At 36.6% G+C, this 18521-nt stretch overlaps 1 protein-coding gene across 3 annotated transcripts in view; it reads right to left on the reverse strand.

The window, feature by feature from the left end:
- Positions 1-266: 266 nt before the first annotated feature.
- herc2.S (HECT and RLD domain containing E3 ubiquitin protein ligase 2 S homeolog) overlaps positions 267-18521 on the reverse strand; it is a 114571-nt gene continuing 96316 nt past the window's right edge. For all 3 annotated transcript variants that reach the window (XM_041584232.1, XM_041584230.1, XM_041584231.1), the window contains 13 exons: positions 18182-18343; positions 16172-16263; positions 15037-15176; positions 11491-11678; positions 10013-10210; positions 9676-9759; positions 6068-6209; positions 5326-5520; positions 4302-4414; positions 3461-3651; positions 2993-3098; positions 2106-2318; positions 267-1416 (listed from right to left, as the gene is read on the reverse strand). In XM_041584232.1, coding sequence (XP_041440166.1) covers positions 1144-1416; positions 2106-2318; positions 2993-3098; positions 3461-3651; positions 4302-4414; positions 5326-5520; positions 6068-6209; positions 9676-9759; positions 10013-10210; positions 11491-11678; positions 15037-15176; positions 16172-16263; positions 18182-18343 — 2097 coding nt within the window. In that variant the 3' untranslated portion in view covers positions 267-1143. The remainder of the gene's footprint in view (positions 1417-2105; positions 2319-2992; positions 3099-3460; positions 3652-4301; positions 4415-5325; positions 5521-6067; positions 6210-9675; positions 9760-10012; positions 10211-11490; positions 11679-15036; positions 15177-16171; positions 16264-18181; positions 18344-18521) is intronic.

The raw sequence follows: 18521 nt of genomic DNA on the forward strand, positions 1-18521 counted from the left end.
CACTATTAACGGATTCATTTTGAAAAAAATGTCTTTTCCCATGATAGTATCCCTTTAAGATTAGTCAAGAGATTTTTTTGTGTTTACTATTTTCCCGGGCTCCTGCTTCTATTAGCAGAGAAAGGCACCAGCCCAGATTGTTTCTGCAGAAAATCCTTGCTGCCATCTTTGTTGGCTTCTTCCATCTTTTTTTTTTATAGTTCCTGGCAGGCCGATGTGCAGTGAAAAAATAAAAAAATAAATAAAAGACACACACACTGTTTGAGTTGATTCAGGGAGAAATTATTTAATTTAGATTTTATATATATATAGTGGCACTAATCAGTTATATACAATTTTCATGAAAAGTAACAGTTGCAGAAGAAGTCCACTGGATGAATCTGTCTAAGATAACATATACAGTTTGGACTATTTAGGACACAGATCTTTTACTTAAGGCTCTCTCAGCTGTTGCTAAATAGTAACAGCCAATGGCTGTCTTTGGGATTCTGGGAATTGTAGTATGAGAGCAGCTGTAGAATCACATTTTGAAGATCGCTATTTTAAGACATAAAGAGGCATTCTCTCTTCTGTGTGATGTCATTGTAACATTAAAGTTCACCTTAAAATTAAGTTTTGGTGTGATGTAAACAATGTTATTCCTAGACCATTTACAGGTTTCAACTGAAGAGTTGCTAGGAATAGGCTGATCTATAACATATCAAAAGTTGGTTTTAATGTGAACTTCCCATTAAAGAAATACTGATAAGATCTTTGAAATAAGATAGGAAAGTGAGATCTTAATACTATTCTGTTCTGCACAGGACTGTTATTCACATGTAAGAAAAACCATAGGATACAATGATACAATACATAAGGGGGAGGGGTGGGAAACTATTGCACTCACATGTTCAGGCTTCTTGCCTTTGACACTGCACTTATTTTAAATAAAAATTTACAACACATTTAATAAAACACTATATAGACGCAGCGCAGCATATTTAGGAATAGGCAACCAATTATTTATAGACAAAAAAAGTTCACAGAATTCACATAAAATTTCTTAACATATTCGTGTAGGTTCCACTCCTAACTTTGGATTGCCTATTTCCCTTCTATCCCCAGGGTTCTCAGTGCATGAGAGGCTACACCTGCTCTCTTCATTTAGTGTCCTGTTAGGTAGTCTTGGGTAGAATCTGATGCAAAAGAATCGGCATCTTCATTATCCGAGTTGTCGCTGCTGTCGTCTGCTGCTGGCTCGCCAGTTAGTGCAATCCGTGCATAGTCATCCGTGTCTATAGACTTGCAGAAGTGAATGGCATATTTTAATTTTTCCTCAAGTACCTGCTTGCAAGAGTATCTGGGGAGCTTCAGCAGAAAGAAACATGTGTAGGACTCTGGAAGGAAGTGATCTGGAGGATTGTACTTATCCAATACCTATACAATAGAGAAGCAATAGTCACATTGTAAACCTGGCGTAGATCTTCATCCCTTATATCATTTCAATGCTATACCCAATATTATTTCTTCCTTCAGTTTCTGTATTTTCTTTTCTCGTTCTCTTTGCTTCTCAAATATTTCCCAGTGATAACCACTCACCAAACATACTGCTTTGTTTAGTTCTGCTTTTACAAATGGTCATTGGCATGTGCTTAGTGCCCTTATGCTTTCCCTATTGGGCAAACTGTCAGCCTTTTGCTGTTGCGCATTGGCTCATGTGTTGCTCCTTATTCCAATGCCAAATTCTATGAGCTGTTTCTTTGTCTGTTGCCAACGTATTGAACTCTCATCCTTCTGCTACTGCCTACTGTCTTGTTCATCATTATTTACTACAAACTAATACGATAATACCATGTAGTATCCCCTTTTACCCCTTTCTATTGTGTTATGTCATGTGCTGTCCTCCTATTGCTTTTGATATCCTAATTTTTCGTATCCTATGTTTCACACTTTATTGCTGTTTACTCTCTGATGCCCAGATAACTTGCTGGATTTGAACTGACCAGAAAAGCACTAGTAATAGTATTTACAGGACCCATAAACACCCTGACTATCTTTTGCTATGGTTAATGCAATTATATAAAAAGCAAGAGAAAGCATAATCAAAAAGTAAATGAATAGAGTACCTGAATAACAAAGTCCCGTCCTCGGAAGTCTGCTATGGTCCGTGGTAGTCTGGTCCTACCCCACACAAACCGAAGGAAAAGAGAACGTTCGGTGTTGGAAAAAGACTCCATTACATCCCAAAACCACTGGATGAGTGATGCAGTTGGCTCAATACCTTTGTACGTGGCTACAGATTTCAGTAAATGAAGTGGGATATCAGGACTGCCACAGACCTGGTGTCAATGTGAAATTAATCAGATCATTTCCCAAACATACAATTTAAAAACGTTCAGTATAGTTTGCATGTACTGTCTAGGACTGTCCATCTTTAAAATATTCTCTGTAGATTGCTGACAGCTTAACTAGATTGTAAAATGTATTCTGAGTAGGTATAATAACTATGTTTACTGTCATTTCAGTAGTACAGGGTGTACAACTGTAGAGGCATCAGTCAACATTAAGCTGCCAAACAGGTATGGAATCTCAGATGAAAATTGGGGGGGGGGGTTTAAAAGGGATCTGATGGTTTAGTTCCCTTTTAAACAATGTTGTACAGTATGCAATTTCAAAATGGAGACATACCTTTAGTAATTTGTGATGGTACCATGATAACCTATGTATGTGAAATGTATAAACCTCTGTATACTTTATGAATTCTAGTGCTAATGCCTGAGCTCGCTCTTTTGACAAACATATATATGATTGTATTATACTGCTGAAGCACAGGGTGTGATAACAGGTCAACTGGAAATAATGTGTTTTATTCTTCTTCACCTAGAAATTATTAGCACAATTCAGAGAGAGAGCAATATAAGTGGGTAAAAGGGGCCCTTTTTAACAACAGACAAACTAACAAACTTTCAAAACATAAATGAATACACTTAAATTAGGTTAAGGTAAAATATACCATTGTTTCAAGCTCATAGCCAGTAAATAGTGATAAGAGTGGAACAGGAACAACACGTGCCATCCCTTCTCGAACTGCAGCAACTTGCTCATCAAACTCATGCAATCTGGAAAAGAGAATAACAGAGCCATCATTTAGTGATCTACAGGTTAACCGAGGACTCATGATCCATCCCTGCTTCTTATCTCATTGAGTCACCCATTTATAACCCATACAAGTGTCGTAAATTAGTGAAGAGCCAAAAGAAGATTTGTAGAGTGCTCGGGCAATGGCTTTGGCATGATTATTTCTTTAATTCCACATTTTGTTGCATAAAGAAGTGGAAATACAGTATGATGAACATTTACCAAAATTTATAATATGGGTATTAAAAAGGTATAGAATAGTATATATAGAAAATGATGGCACTTTTTCTGGTCACTAAAGAAGAAAAGAAAACATATCACATATATAGTTTCTTGTACCAACCTGTAGCCGATTGCAAGCCTCACGTATTCTGCACGATTGTCTAATGTAATGTGGGTGTGCTTGGAGCTCAGCTGTATGTCTTGTCCACTTGCACTTGGTACAGTGAAAGGGAGAATCATTGCTTCAAACTCTTCAGACGTAGCCTCATTATCCCTTATATACATGAGACCAGGGATAAAATCTTTATCCACCTGGAAGGGGAATGAAAAGTTGGATGTCCTTCCATATAAAATCATCAGCCTCAGATTTTTTTTCAAAGCAAATATAATTACAATTGCGATTATCACAGAGTGAAGTTGCTCAAAATGTCAACAGAGATATTAACTGCAAAACAACATCATCTAGGCCTTTATTAAGCCTCATAGCACACACCTGTTCCTTCTTTACCAAGGCAAGCCAAAGACAGACACCCTACAGGCATGCCATTAAATCACAGGGCTTAAATTATAGTCTACCATCTCCTTCCGTCTACTGCCCCTGGGTAATATTCGTATTTTTTAATCTCTGCTAAGCATTTCCCATAGATTTTAATGGAACACGGTTTACTTACTAGAGTAGCTGTTCAGTTGCCATATACAGACAATGCTTTAGCTGAGGCAAATTTATAAAAACTCACAAATAGCTATGCAAAAAACATGCAATATATTTAAAGCATTACCATGAAAAATCTTTGCAAAAGTATCATTTAAATTAAATCTCAGATTTCTGGTTTCCCGAGTTTATTGGAAATCTAAAGAACAGGTTGGCTATCCTTTTTTTCTATGTATTCAGCTTTATTTGGCAAACTCATTTGTCTCTCTTTTCCTCAAGCCATAATATAGTTTACTGTGTCAGTGCTTACTTCACTAAGGTCAGCAATTGTTAAATTCATGCCTGCCAGCTGCTTCCACACTGGTTCAGCAAGATTAAGGCTCAGAGGACTCCCAGTTCGAATTGCAATCCCAAGTAGCACACCTAGAATGCAAAGTATATTATTTAGTATAAGCAACAAATTCAGCAATAATTCTCTCTCACTGTCTCAGTTTCAAGACTATAAATATATAATTATCACAAAACCATAAATATTTAATTATCACAAAAAATAAAGGAAAGCTGAAAAGGAAAACAAGTTGGTAGGAATAAGTTGGTAGAGTGAATACAGTCATGTGTCATAGAACTCACTGAAATTTGTTCAAGTCAACTCTGCGTTCCATGAGCTATATAAGTACACTGTCTGTGGTTATGTGCCTTTATATGGTCATGTGATTTATTTAAATTCTGAAGGAATTTTATATTAGCCTAACTACGTCCTGGTGATTTTCAATATATTTAACTAAAATCTTCATAAAGAAGATATTAGATAATTATATTATAACCCTTAACTTGTATTTATTAATGGAAATTGAAAAGTAGATCTTACAGTAACCAAAAAGTAAATGCTCCTCTCATAGAACATGATATAAACGCATCTTACTAATATTACAGAATAAATGTGTCTAGAAATTTTACCAAGGACTGAAATGAAATCCATCTTATAACACGTGTTTTTTTGTTTTGTTTTTAATATAAGTTTAATAAGCTCTAATAGAGGAAGAATGAAAGCTAGGTGGTCCTCAGTCAGTGAACATGTGGCCTCAAAGCAGGTGCTTATTTTTTAGTTACAGGCTTAGAGGCAAGTTTAGGTTGCATAAAAACCAGGTGTACTGCCAAACAGCCTCCTGTAGAGTGCCAGTCTAAATAAGGGTTACCAAATGGCCAATCACAGCACTTATTTTGCACCACCAATGACCATTTTTTATGCTTGTGCTGCTCCCCAACTCTTTAAACATCTGAATGTGGCTCATGGGTAAAAAAAAGTTTGGGGGACTGCACTCTAGAATAATTACCTAGGAAACGAAACATGTTCATGTGTAGAGTAGTCTTCGCAGCTGGGTTTAGGAGAAAGCAGTCTCTATTGGCACCAGACTCATCTCTTCCATTTGGAGTTACAATAAGAAGAGGCGTTAGTCCGTTCTGAAGCTCTTCACACATTTCTGCAATGGATTCACTGTAGCCCCCACCACAGTCATCTACAGACTCACCTAAGAAAGAACCATTGTGTACATTGTTATGATTTAACAACTTTAACTCTACAGAGAAAAGAAAACATAAGCTACTGAAGTGGCTGCTGATATGAAAATATCTCAATTAATTGTACTTTATTGTAGTAATTACTGTTTGTTCTATTAAAAGTACTTTTAACTGTACAACCCTGTGTGCGAAGATTTCATAGATTTAGGACAAACCATTAAAATCATTTAAGGGACTGTTTGAAAGATTTTGAAAATGTTTAATTATGGCCTAAGTGATGGTTACAAGTACACTTTACTTGAAGAAGTAAAGAAGATGCACCAGGTACCACAATATCTTCAAAAAAAAAATAGTGGATTTGAGACTACTCAGCAGACAAAGGTCTAAAAAAAAAACCATTCTTTGAAATAAATTCACAGATTCAAAGTAATGAGAGAAAATAGAAAACAAATTGCAGCTTTAAAACATAATAAATCCATATATGCTACGTACAGTACATAGTTATGTCCTATAAGCAGTAAAGGCTGCTAAATGATACCATCAAAAATAATACATTACCAACAAATTTGACCTTCCAGACTCGATGAGGTAGCAGAAGACTGTCAGGACTGAAGGAAGCCATTTTTGCGCACATTTGGCCAAAGACAGATTTTGTACCATCAGGCCCTGCCAATCCTCCTTTGCTCCTTGAACGCTTAACCTAATAAAGGATAAAATTTAAACCATGATGCCAGAAAATAAAATTTGACAATACAAAGAATCTTTAAATACATTAACACAAAACAGAATAAACAACATAGTTTTCAGTTAAAACAAATACCTGCATAAAACCCAACCTTAAAGGCTTTGTTCCCTCCCTTCATTTTGTAATTTATCTAATAATCAAGACAGATGGAATGGTCAGCAACCTGTCAGCTTCTAAATATACAACAGGGTAAATAAGTATTAATCACGTCAATTTTTCTCAGTAAAGCAGATGACACAGGGAATAAGTACTGAACACGCTTACAGAAATTTATCCTGAAATACTTAGTGTGGTCCATTCTTCCACACAAACTGTCTTCAAATCTTGAAGGTTTTGGTGGCCTCTTCTATGAACGCAGATCTTCATTTCTTTCCATAGTTTTGTAATTGGATTCAAGTCAAGGCAATTGAATGGACCATTCTAGAAGCTTTATTTACTTTCTATGAAACCAGTTGAGAGTTTCCTTGGCTCTGTGTTTGGGATCATTGTCTTGCTGAAATCTTCAGCATCCTGGTAGATGGCAGCAGGTTCTTATGAAGAATGTCCCGGTACATTTCTCCAGTCATCCTTCCTTCAATTATATGAAGTCTGGCAGTACCATATGCTGAAAAACAGCCCCACATCATGGTTTCCCACTTCCAGACTTCACTGTTGATATGGTGTTTTTGGGGTGATGTGCAGCGTCATTTCTCTTCCAAACATGGTGTGTGCAATGACATTCAAACAGCTCAATTTTGGTCTCATCCGACCAGACTATATTCTCACAGAATTTCATTGCCTTGTCCAAATGCTGTGCAGCAAACTTTAGAGCTTTAACATGCTTTTTCTTCAGCAGTTGAGTCTTGAGCAGTGAGCGTGCATAAAGGCCATGTCGGTTGAGTGAATTACTTATTGTTTTCTTTGAAACAACTGTACCTGCTAAGTCAAGGTCTTTCTGAAGCTCTCTGCGAGTGATTCTTGGCTCTTGGACAACTCTTTTGATTATTCTTTTGACTCCTCTGTCAAATATTGCAAGGAGCACATGGTTGTGGCGGTTTAGGGTGAAATTATGTTCTTTCCACTTCTGGATTATGACTGCAACAGTGCTCACAGGAACATTCAGACGCTTAGAAATATGTCTGTAACCAATGGCGTCAGAATGTTTAGCAACAATAAGGTTGTGTAGGTCTTAAGAGAGCTTATACCTATCATGAAATGCTTCTTGTGTGATATCTTGGTAACGAGAAACCTTTTTATAGGCCATTAGTATAGGACTAAACCAGCTGATATTAATTTGCACTGATAGGAGGCAGTATTGCTTTCTAAATACTGACAGATTTCAGCAGGTTTCTTGGCTTACCATGCCTTTTTGAACCTCATATTCTTCATTTGTTCAATACTTCTCTGTGTCATTCCACTTTATTACATATAACTTAAGTTAAGGACTTATTTCTTTTGAGTTCTTTGTATGTGTGAATTAATTGGGTTGCTATTGATATCTGTTGTAAATTTCATGTCAATAGCCGCATTAGAAATATTTACTGAGAAAAATGTTGACGTGTTCAGTACTTATTTTCACTGCTGTATTTCTTTTCAGCTTCAGAGGCTGGTATAGTTGATATATCAGGAGGCCTGATCAGAGCGTTTCTAAATCTCAATTATTATCTTTAAAACTTTGGGAGATGAGAAGTAAATTAATATGATCATTATTTTCAGTAGTATTCCTTTTTACTCAACCCATGTTAAAACACTGCTTTGCTTCCTGTGAATCACATTTTGAGGATTTTGCCAAATTTGCATTTATTTTATGTTGCCTGACTACATATACAGTTGTGTGCAAAATAATAGCAGTGCAACATCACTAACCTGATAAATCACTGTATTAGGGGAAATTATTTTTCTGCATGGCAAACAATTTACTAGTAGGTGTAGTAGAGTAATAGAAAACTAACAGACCCAACAGTCATGACATGCTGCTGATTCTGTGTAATTGAATCATTAATTGAGGCTTGTTCAAAATAATAGCTTGTTCAATTTTTTTTAGCTTGTTCCAAATAATAGCAGTGTTCAAAATAATAGATTTTTACAAATAATAGCAGTGTGGAGTTCAATAGTCATTCATTCGGTAATAAAAACAGGTGTCAATTATGGCCCTTATTTAATTAAGGCTACAAATGTTGTGCATGCTGGTTACGGTGCATTTCTCTCTAAATGGCCCATTCCAGAACGCGGCGACCAGGCAATCACAATTGCTACGTCATAGCCCCAACCCTGACGCCATGGCCCACCTGTCGCGTCACTGCCCCGCCCCCTCCCCGGATTCCACAGGGCAAAATAGTGGCAACCCTAAGAGAACCCAGTGCACGATTTCGAGGGGCACATTTACTTAGCTCGAGTGAAAAAATACTTAGAATTTCGAAACGTTTTTTGGGCTACTTCGACCTTTGACTACGAATCGAATGATTCGAACTAAAAATCGTTCGACCATTATTAAATGGAGCTTATATATGGCATTAGGTTGAGAAAACCTCTTCAGGCTGCATTGTCCCCTGAAATCTTAGCTATAGAGAAGCTACAAGGAATATTAGAATGAACAAAGCCTGCGACCCATGTCACAGGTTGACAGAATATAGATAGTCTATTTATGTAGCACATAAGCGTTGATTTAAGAATGTCTGGACCGTTGGGATTGATCATTCTTGCTACTAAAAATAGACAAGAGTTCCTGGTCTCTCACATGGTTTCTTCTTTGTAATGAAGCATTTGGCTTCCTGCTGATGTTTTTTCCCCTCCCAACAAAAAAAATAAAATGTTTGGCAGGTTGCAGGTGGCAGAGTTTTTATTTATTTAAAAAACCCACTCATGGGGGAAACGGATTGGTGGGAAGCCAAGGTATTCAAATGAAGGAACTCTTGTATGCTTTAGTAGCGGAGGGCTTGAGCATGTTTAAATCAGCCTCTAAAGCTGGCCATAGATGCAAAGATCCGATCGTACAAATCATTGTACGATCGGACTTTCCCATCTCCCGACCCGCCACTAACCATTCAGATCAAAGTCTTACCAGTCAGATTAGTTAAAGTACAGATCAGCAATGTTCTGCCCCTGACAGCAATCGTACGATATCTATGTCCAACCAAAGCTAGTGACAGTCTCCCACTGAAAATCGTACGATCGGCGATACACGCAGAGATATTATCGGCAGCCGACAGAAATTTTCTAACCTGTCCGACCGACCAAACGACCGATCTCCGCCGGACGAAAAATGTCGGGACTCTCCACACACGGTTCGAAAATCGTACGAATCCTCGATTCGTACGATCAGATCTTTGCGTCTATGGCCAGCTTAAGAGTTTTAATTTTAAACAGCAGTTTAATTGGCATCTGATGAACTTGATAAGTCTAGATCTTTTTTATTGTTATTATTTACAAAAAACAAACTCACCTGTATCCTATTTAACTCAACCACAGGACCATGCTGCCGATCCCGAACCATAGTGGCTTGAACAACCTTACGAAAGGCTGCCTCCTGCAGATACAACATTTACATTTTTAGCTCTTATCTACCCATAAACCAGTATTTCATGCTAACAAAAATGAGAAGTAGGAAGAACTTTTGAATGTCTCAACATTTTCCTTTTTTAAACTAAATTGGTAAGCACAGGTAATTCAGTATCCAGGAGGTATGTACATGCCATTTGATGATGTGCTAAAGGTCAGAGGAAAGGTAATACCTAGCAATGGTACCACCCATACTTGGACAATTAAACAAAAGCTTTTACCTTTCCTTGAGAAATGAGGATTCCGCGTAATGTATCAAACCCAATTGAAGGACCCTGTCCAGTCTCATCAAGCTGCCCCTCCAAGTCAAACATAGGGATGCATGGACAAAACAGCTCTGAGATATGGTGCAGCAAAAGCAATCTATTCCTCAGTGCTATTATCACGATCTCCTGCAGATGATTATATTCCATTGGAACCTACACAAAGGAAAAGAACACTGGATACAGCAAAACTATAATTTGCTAACCCCTAGATTTGTATTTAGCCAACAAATCATTTATACAGAATGTATAGAAGGATGGAGTGCATCCATACTTATCTAAGCAACCCAAAAAAAAAAATCAAGGGTAAGATTATGCATAAAATATTTTGCATTATGTTGTACAAACAATAAGAAGGGAAAAAAAGGACAAGAAAAAGAAAAAGAAGACCCTGCTATCACAAAGACATGATAAATAAATCTTTAGAGCAAATTAATGATTTTCTGCTAGAACAAAATTTGGCCACACCCTGCCCATTTATAAATGATGATCACTCCCCAGGACAACACTGATTGTATACAATTGACTTACAAGTTAAACAAATCATGGCTCACACAAAACACTTTGGTAACACTTCAAAACTCTAGAGCCTCCTCTTCTACATACTACCATCATTCGTTTCTGCTCTGGGCTGAGTGAATTATTTCTGTACAATTGCATGTTTCTGTACCCACTAACTTCCCACATGACCATCCAAAATCTTTTCACCCAGCTCAAACTCTCAAATATCATTCTGCAGCCACATCTAAGGACATTTTTTTATTAAAGATTCTGTTCCTCATATGTAATGAAAGATAAGTTTGTTCAAGGGCAGTAACCTACAGAGACAAATAGAATGTTTGATTTTAAATAGGTGACCTACCTGCTGATTGGTTGATATCTATAATTACATAACCCCATTTCCCCCGCTGCTTGTATTCCAGTAGCATCTCTTTGCAGATACAACTAAAAATCTACTTTTCTATCTGCAATTTCTCTTTGACTACCTTATGTCACTAAAATTACAGAAGAGCTGCATTGTGCATCCTCTTATAATTAATGATCCCCTTAATGCCACATAATCAAATCCTATATAAATCTTGCCTCGTACCTCTTTGCAACATTGCAAGAATATGTTGTTTTTATACAAATGATAAAAAAATAAGTTTATTCATTGTTTTTCCATACACAACCAATTTCCTTTAACAGGAAGTAGGTTGTTGTCCTTTTCTTAACTTTAGCCTATTTAACAGCAAAACAATTATACAAAAGCATGACAACACAGACATTTCCTTTTGTTTATACAGTCGTCTATTTCCATCACAGTCAATGTTCTTAAGGGAAGGCTACTTTTATCCTTTTTTACTTTATGAACCTTGTTTTGAACATTCTTGCATTATCTAGTGCTATTATCTAGCCACTTTATAAATAAACAGCAAGCCTCCAAACATTGTTACCTGTGAAGGAAGCTTGCCTGCATTAGCAGGCTTACTCGTCGACCAGGCCAATGTGTGTGCAGATCCACAAGCAACTCTGTTGATTTTTTTACCCTGTAGAGCAACGACTAGCCTTGGCCTTTGAATGGCATTGGTTGTTCCATCTCCCAGTTGTCCTTCATCATTATCACCCCATGTGTAAACTTCTCCTGGAGAAAGTGAAAGTGCATTTTTAGTTTTTCAATACATTTCCAAATTGTTTTGTTGTGTAGACGATTGCTGTGATTCCAAAGCGGGCCAACGCAGCTGATTTAATTTTCAAAATAAGACTGAGAGAATGCAGTAAGGTAACTACATAAATGTCATTCAATCTAAGTGTCAGTTTAAATAAAAGCTTGCCAACTCTCTTCTGAGTGCCAAGCATCCTGTTTGGCAGAAACAATCCACATGCAGGCACATTTTCTTCTAGATAATTTGATGGTCCGGGATTAACGGATGGCTGTCACTTCTTCAATTCACTAGTAAAGTATATTTTAAATAATTCAGTGTCATTATTATTGAAACTAAGCCCCTCTTCTTTGGTATGTTACTATCTTACATTAACCTCAGTAGGTAATCTCAAAACATAAAAGTTATCTCCCATTTGGCAGGAGCCAAACAGTGTTTTTCTTAAGGGACAATAGTGTCTCTTACTATAAGCAACGTTCTTGTGCTCTTTTCAAACTAAAAGGAAGGCAGCTTTATTCATACTGTGCTATAGAAATTAATGTTATACAGTTATACTCAGATATAGAGCACAGTGTGAGCTGAGCTACTTTTGGAAGTAAATGATGCATTCTCCCCAGGATGAAGAGAGACGGAGAGGGTGAAAAATAACTGTGCAGCATCTTAGATCTGCTAATTTGCTCAGCAAATGTGCTTTACAGAAGCATAAAGATAAATAGTTGAGGGGATGAAGCAGCAAAACATAACATAGTTTTGTTTCTGGTTTTACTTCAAAATCTTAAAATATAGTGTTATATTCTTTAATTATAATCAGTGAATTTGATGTTGGTAAATTATAAAATGACTTTCAATCCTTATGAAAGATTTTTTTATGAAGTTTTAAAGTCTTTTTAAATAAAGTTTCCTAGCAGGTAGTTGTAGTCTGTAAGTCTGTAAAGAGTATTAATGACATTATTAATAACTATATGTATATAATAATTATATGTATATATATAATTAAAAGTGCATATATAAATATAATATTTTTTATATTTATAAATAAATAAATAAAACGTGTGGGTGTGGTTAACGCAAAGTAAAAATCCAGGGTAATACAGTTAAAGGGCTAGTTCACCTTTAAAATTAACTTTAAATATGATGTAGACAGCAATTTGCAAATAATCTTCATTATTTTTGTTGTTTATTCATTATGTACAGTTGTGCACTAACAAACCTCCTTCCTCATCATTGAGAAGGAGAATGGAGAAAAGATTTAAAGAAAGTAGTTTCATTAAAAAATGGAATGGAATTCTAAATGAATTAGATGCAATTAAGAGTGTAGGACTGGCCAGACCAGAGATGACTTTGACGTAGTTGGCCAGCTTAAATATATTGCAATATATGGACAAACAATCCCTGTTTTATTTAAAGAGGATTGATTGCATTTTTTAGCAGATCAAGGCACACAATGTCCTTAATATATTGCTAATGGATTGAGTGCAGAAGACCTCTTGTATTTGTCTGTATTACTGAACTAATTTACTAAAAGAAAAAAAAAACTAATTTCATTCAGCATACCCTGTCCCTTCTGCTCCTCTAATGTATCACAGATTCATATGCATTTTATCTATAAGTATCAAAATGTCTCAATATCCTTAATATTTTGATAATGGGTTGAGTGCAGAGGAACTCTTGTATTTGTTTGTATGAATTTTGATGTCCCAGCTTTATTGCACACCCGCTTAATGTTTTAGAAATTAGTGGTGAGCAGAATTTTCACTTTTGTTATAGTTAATGATTCAATGATAGTCATACAGTTGCTCTGGATTAATTACCATAATGACAAGGCAGCAGCTTGGAACTCAATATAAAGTACAAAGGGAAAGGGCTTGAAAGAAAGATATAAAAAAAAACCCGGAGGACATCAAGAAAAGCCTTATAGTCAAAATATTATTTGGTTGCTGGGGTTAGTGATCTAGATAGTATTTTCAGCTGCAGGTTCTAAGAATAGAAACATTAATAATTCAAATTCTCCAAAATTCTACAAAATAATGAAGACCTTTTGAAAAGTTGCTGAAAATAGCCCCATATCAGGAGATACTAAATTAAACTTAAAGATGAACTCTCCCTTTAATAATGTCCACAGCTGCCAAAACATTTATGTCAAAATATAAACAACATAAGTCCATCAATATTTCAATTGTATTCACCTCCTTCAAGGTTAAAGCTAAATGAAGAATGAAGCAGCTAAAGAAGGCTAATAAAGCACAAATAGGGGAATGTAATATGTTTCATTAGCGCAAAAAAACCAAAAACATTTGCAAAGATCATTACGAATGTTAGCGACCATGCTTGCGTCCTTTTTGACCGTTTGCAGACCTCAACGGCTTCCTCACAAAGTTTGCGAGCAAATGGCTTTTGCAAACATTCGCAGTGTTTGTAATAACATTTCACAATTGCAAAACCTGTATTTTGTGACATAATATTTAACGAAACTCCAGCGCAGGTGTTAACACTAACCTTTGCAAAAACGCCATTTTAAATATTGCTAGCGATTTTTAATTAATAGAGATGTTTATATGTTAGTGAGTTATAACCAGTGTATGTGCAACAAAGTTCTATGTAAGGCCAAAGATTTATGTGGCAGAGAGCTGTTTTTACTTGCATTTGCAGTGCAGCCCGTTTTAAATTGACACCAATTAAAATGCAGCCTAGTGGGAAAATGCTAACAGCACTCTGGCAAATACATCTTCCCAAAACTAACAAACAGAATATTGGAGAACTGGCATATCCCACTGCCAAACAACATGGGGAAAATGTTAATGGCACAGATAATAGAATACTGTAAACAGATTGATTAAACACTAGTTGGGATCTATTTTATATCTATAAACTTTAACACAGAACAAATAATGCGGATTTATTGCCTTTATTAAACACTGCATGATATTCAGTGACTTTAGCACTCTTTGGCATCTTTGCCCACAACAATGAAAAGGAATATAATTGGCAAACTAAGTCACACTGTTTCTCCCCCCCTGGTAAAATGCATTGAGTATGGCTTTTGGTTTCATTGCAAAGCACAGCATTTAATAATCTACCTTCTGGATCAAGCTTGCAGCATCAACACACAGTAAAAGACTTTCACTTAGATGCCTAAAGATGTTGCTTAAAAAGCCTTTTAAGGCGGCAGTGATTGTCTTCTCAGTACAACCTACCAGAAGCAGATTCAAAGAACACAATAGTAACATATATAAACTTTAAAGCCAGCGTACTCAGAGAAGTTTACCTCCCATCCACAACTCGCATAAAAATGTCAACCTATTCACAAAGGCAGAAAAAAGACATGACATGATAGTTTACCATCCTCTGTGCAGCAAACGCAGTGCAATGATCCTGTGGCAATGGCAATAACTTTCTTCCCTTGCAGCCCTTGGACTTGTCGTGGTCTCCTTACATGGTCATCAGAACCATGACCTAAACGATGGTAATCTCCTTTCCCCCTGAAATTGAAAGTACATGTTTCTTTGCACTAGGGTACTTTGAAACTAGGGCACTCTAAGAGCAGAACTTAAAAATACTTTTAAAATAAATAAAAAGTGATGAGCAAATTTTTCTCCAAGTTTCACCGCAAAAATGACGACCATAGATTCTAATGGGTGAAAAACTTTGTTGCGCAATTTGTCACGCATCAAAAAATGTCGCCCATAGACTTTAATGCATTTCAACTAATTTACGGGGAAGCGAAACAGATCAGATTCACCCATCACTACATAAAAGGTCTTCTTTTGTCAATGGCTTCTAAAAACAAGACAGATTTTACCAGTATAACTTTTTTTTGACAAAGTTTAGTGTAGCTATATGTAACATATATGAATTCAAGGACCTCATTTATGACCTTTGAAAACGGACCTACTTCAGAAACGTTCACCCAATTAATTTGTCATATTTTCCTGGGTACCACTGAATAGTGGTACCCAGCAAAGATGCCCATTACTGGCCCACTATGCTCTATAGCAGGGATCCCCAAACTTTTTTCCCCTTGAGCCACATTCAAAAATAAATAAAAAGTTGGAGAGCAACAAAAGCATACAAAAAGTCCCTGAGGGTTTGATAATTACCTGGTTTGAAGTAAAACCAGGTAATTATGAGCTATGATTGGCTATTTGGTAGCCCCTAGGAGGACTGGCAGCCTACAGGAGAATCTGTTTGGCAGTACTGGTTTGGTCTGGTTTTTATGCTTCCAAGCCGGGAATTCAAAAATAAGCACCTGCTTTAAGACCACTGGGAGCAACATCCAAGGAGTTAGTGAGCAAAATGTTTCTCACGAGCCACTTGTTGGGGATCACTGCTCTATAGTAACCTTATGTACACTTACTTCCTTGAAGCTCTGCAAGTAGCAGAAAACAGCTTAAAACAGAAGATTAAATTAAAACTAATACACCAGGTAAGGTTCACAGTGGTTACAAAAAAAATTACTTTGCAATAACAAACATACCATGTATACACAGCACCAGACTTTGTCAGTGCCACTGAAAACTGAGAGCCACATTCCACTTTTGTTACACCAACACCAGTAAGAGAATCAATCTGCAAAGAAAAATGGCATTTCAAAGCTCCAGGCATGTTTTATGTGGAATATAAAGGGAAGGAATTGTTAAAGGCAATATGAATCTCACTCATGTCAAACCTCTCTTCATTTAAAAGAATACAAAAAAAGCAAATGGATTAAAATGTAATTCTGTTCCTTACCTTCAGCTGTCACATATTTCATTAAAGTACTGTGCTCCCTGTAAACATGCCGAATTAACTTACAATACTAAGTAATCTTGGCTGCAATCAATTTTGCACAAAAAGGCATGCATTCTTTAGGAAGAAAGAACTGTTTAAAGGAGAAGGAAAGGTTAAAACTAAGTAAGCCTTATCAGAAAGGTCCATCTAAATATACCAGTAAACCCCCAAAATAGTGCTGCTCTGAGTCCCTTGTCAAAAGAAACAGCACATTTCTTTCCTTCTATTGTGTACACATGGGCTTCTGTATCAGACTTCCTGTTTTCAGTTTAAACCTCATTGCCCTGGGCAAGAGCATGCTCAGTTTGCTCCTCTCCCCCCGCCCCCTCCCTTCTCTGCTGTAATCTGAGCCCAGAGCAGGGAGAGACTCAGGCAGGAAGTGATGTCATACCATGTTAATACTGCAGCTCCTATCCTAAACAAACAGAGAGTTTCTAGAGCTTTTTACTCAGGTATGGTAAAACATTCTACAGAATAAATATAGCATTCTAGCTTGCACTATTGCGGCTAATCTATTGGCAATAAAATGCCTCCGTAGCTTTCCTTCTCCTTTAAGGGAAAAGAGCTTTTTAAAACATGACATTATCACTCATTTATTTCTCCAGAAATGGATATTAAAATGTAAGGGTCCACAAAACAAAAAGTGTATAAGAACAGAAGCTGCCATATTACTTATCTCTAATAGAACAATGCTCTATAACACCTGCTGGTTTAACTTAGGGCACTAGAGATTGTGCTGTATAGTGGTCTATACCTTTGGGCTAAAGTAGAACATTTTAAAAAAATATACCTACTTAAAAAAAGATGCATATATGCTTTAAAAGCATATAAATAGTGTACAATTTAGAATTTATAAACATACACAGGGTAAAACAAACAAAGGGACATATCTCTAATGAAAAAATATTTGGTGAAGGGATATTTGCTAGTTGAACATTCATCTTTGGTTGTATCTCCCTTTCTTTATTGCCCAATCTCTCCCACTTTCATACATTCTCCATAAAATTCTCACATCTTGCATCTACCCAAATCTTTTCTGTGCCATTTTATATAATATATTAATGCTGTTTTCTGTCCTATTCCCACTATTGTTTCCAGTTTTGCTCATGATTAGTTAATTTTTCTCATATTTTGTGACATAAGTCCTTTTCTGTCATTCTTTGGCTTTTTATTCTTTTGTTTTTTCATATTACTTATTTTGTGTTTCTCTTTTTTAACGCTTACATTCCTTTTACTTTTCTCTTCAACTATTTCTGCTTTTTGACCATCATTTTCCTCACTTTTATCTACTTTTCTTCTCTCCCCTCTTGGTTGCTATCTTGCCCCCTTTGACATGACCTATAGGTAACGTTTAATGTACATTCATATTTTAAAAAGCAGGTTTTTTTTAGCATCAGTATCACTTTAAAGCATTTAAGCCCTGGATCATCTGTGCAGGAATACAATAGGCTGGAGGAATGGTCACTCATTCACTCTGCAGCCTATCCCATTATTGAGCTGCCGAATGGGGCTTTACTGCTTTAAAAGACGTTTCTTCTGCACTATCCTATCCTGATCGTTCATTGCTGTATATAGCGAGTATCGCTATATATTGCCAAAATATTGTTATACTTCAACTGGGAACACGTCGCTAGAAAGGGTTCTGATACCTATGGCGCAGTGCCTCCACAGGCACAGGCCGGCCCTGCTCATGAAGCTTCATAAAAATAGAACATACTTTCATGGGAGCTTTGCAACCATCACTTCCACCACGTCCTAGTTTCCCGTAGTCTCCATCTCCCCAGGACCAGACAGTATCATCATCAGTCAGACAGAGAGTCTGTGCATCACCACTACCACAGGCAATGTCCATCACACGGTATCCTTGCAGGGCCTCCACCTGAAAATTCATTTATACCACAGTTAGAATTAGAAAAAGTTTATAATCAAACAAGTTGGGTCTCAAAACAATACTGGGGTCTAGGCTACTGGGCACAATGAGTTGTATATCCACTGGGTCACAAGACAACAACTACAGCTCCTGTGTTGCTTCTGGATACAACTTAACCTTCTACCTC

The sequence above is a fragment of the Xenopus laevis genome, chromosome 2S (genome assembly GCF_017654675.1).
Source record: "Xenopus laevis strain J_2021 chromosome 2S, Xenopus_laevis_v10.1, whole genome shotgun sequence".
Taxonomy (NCBI): Eukaryota; Metazoa; Chordata; class Amphibia; order Anura; family Pipidae; genus Xenopus; species Xenopus laevis.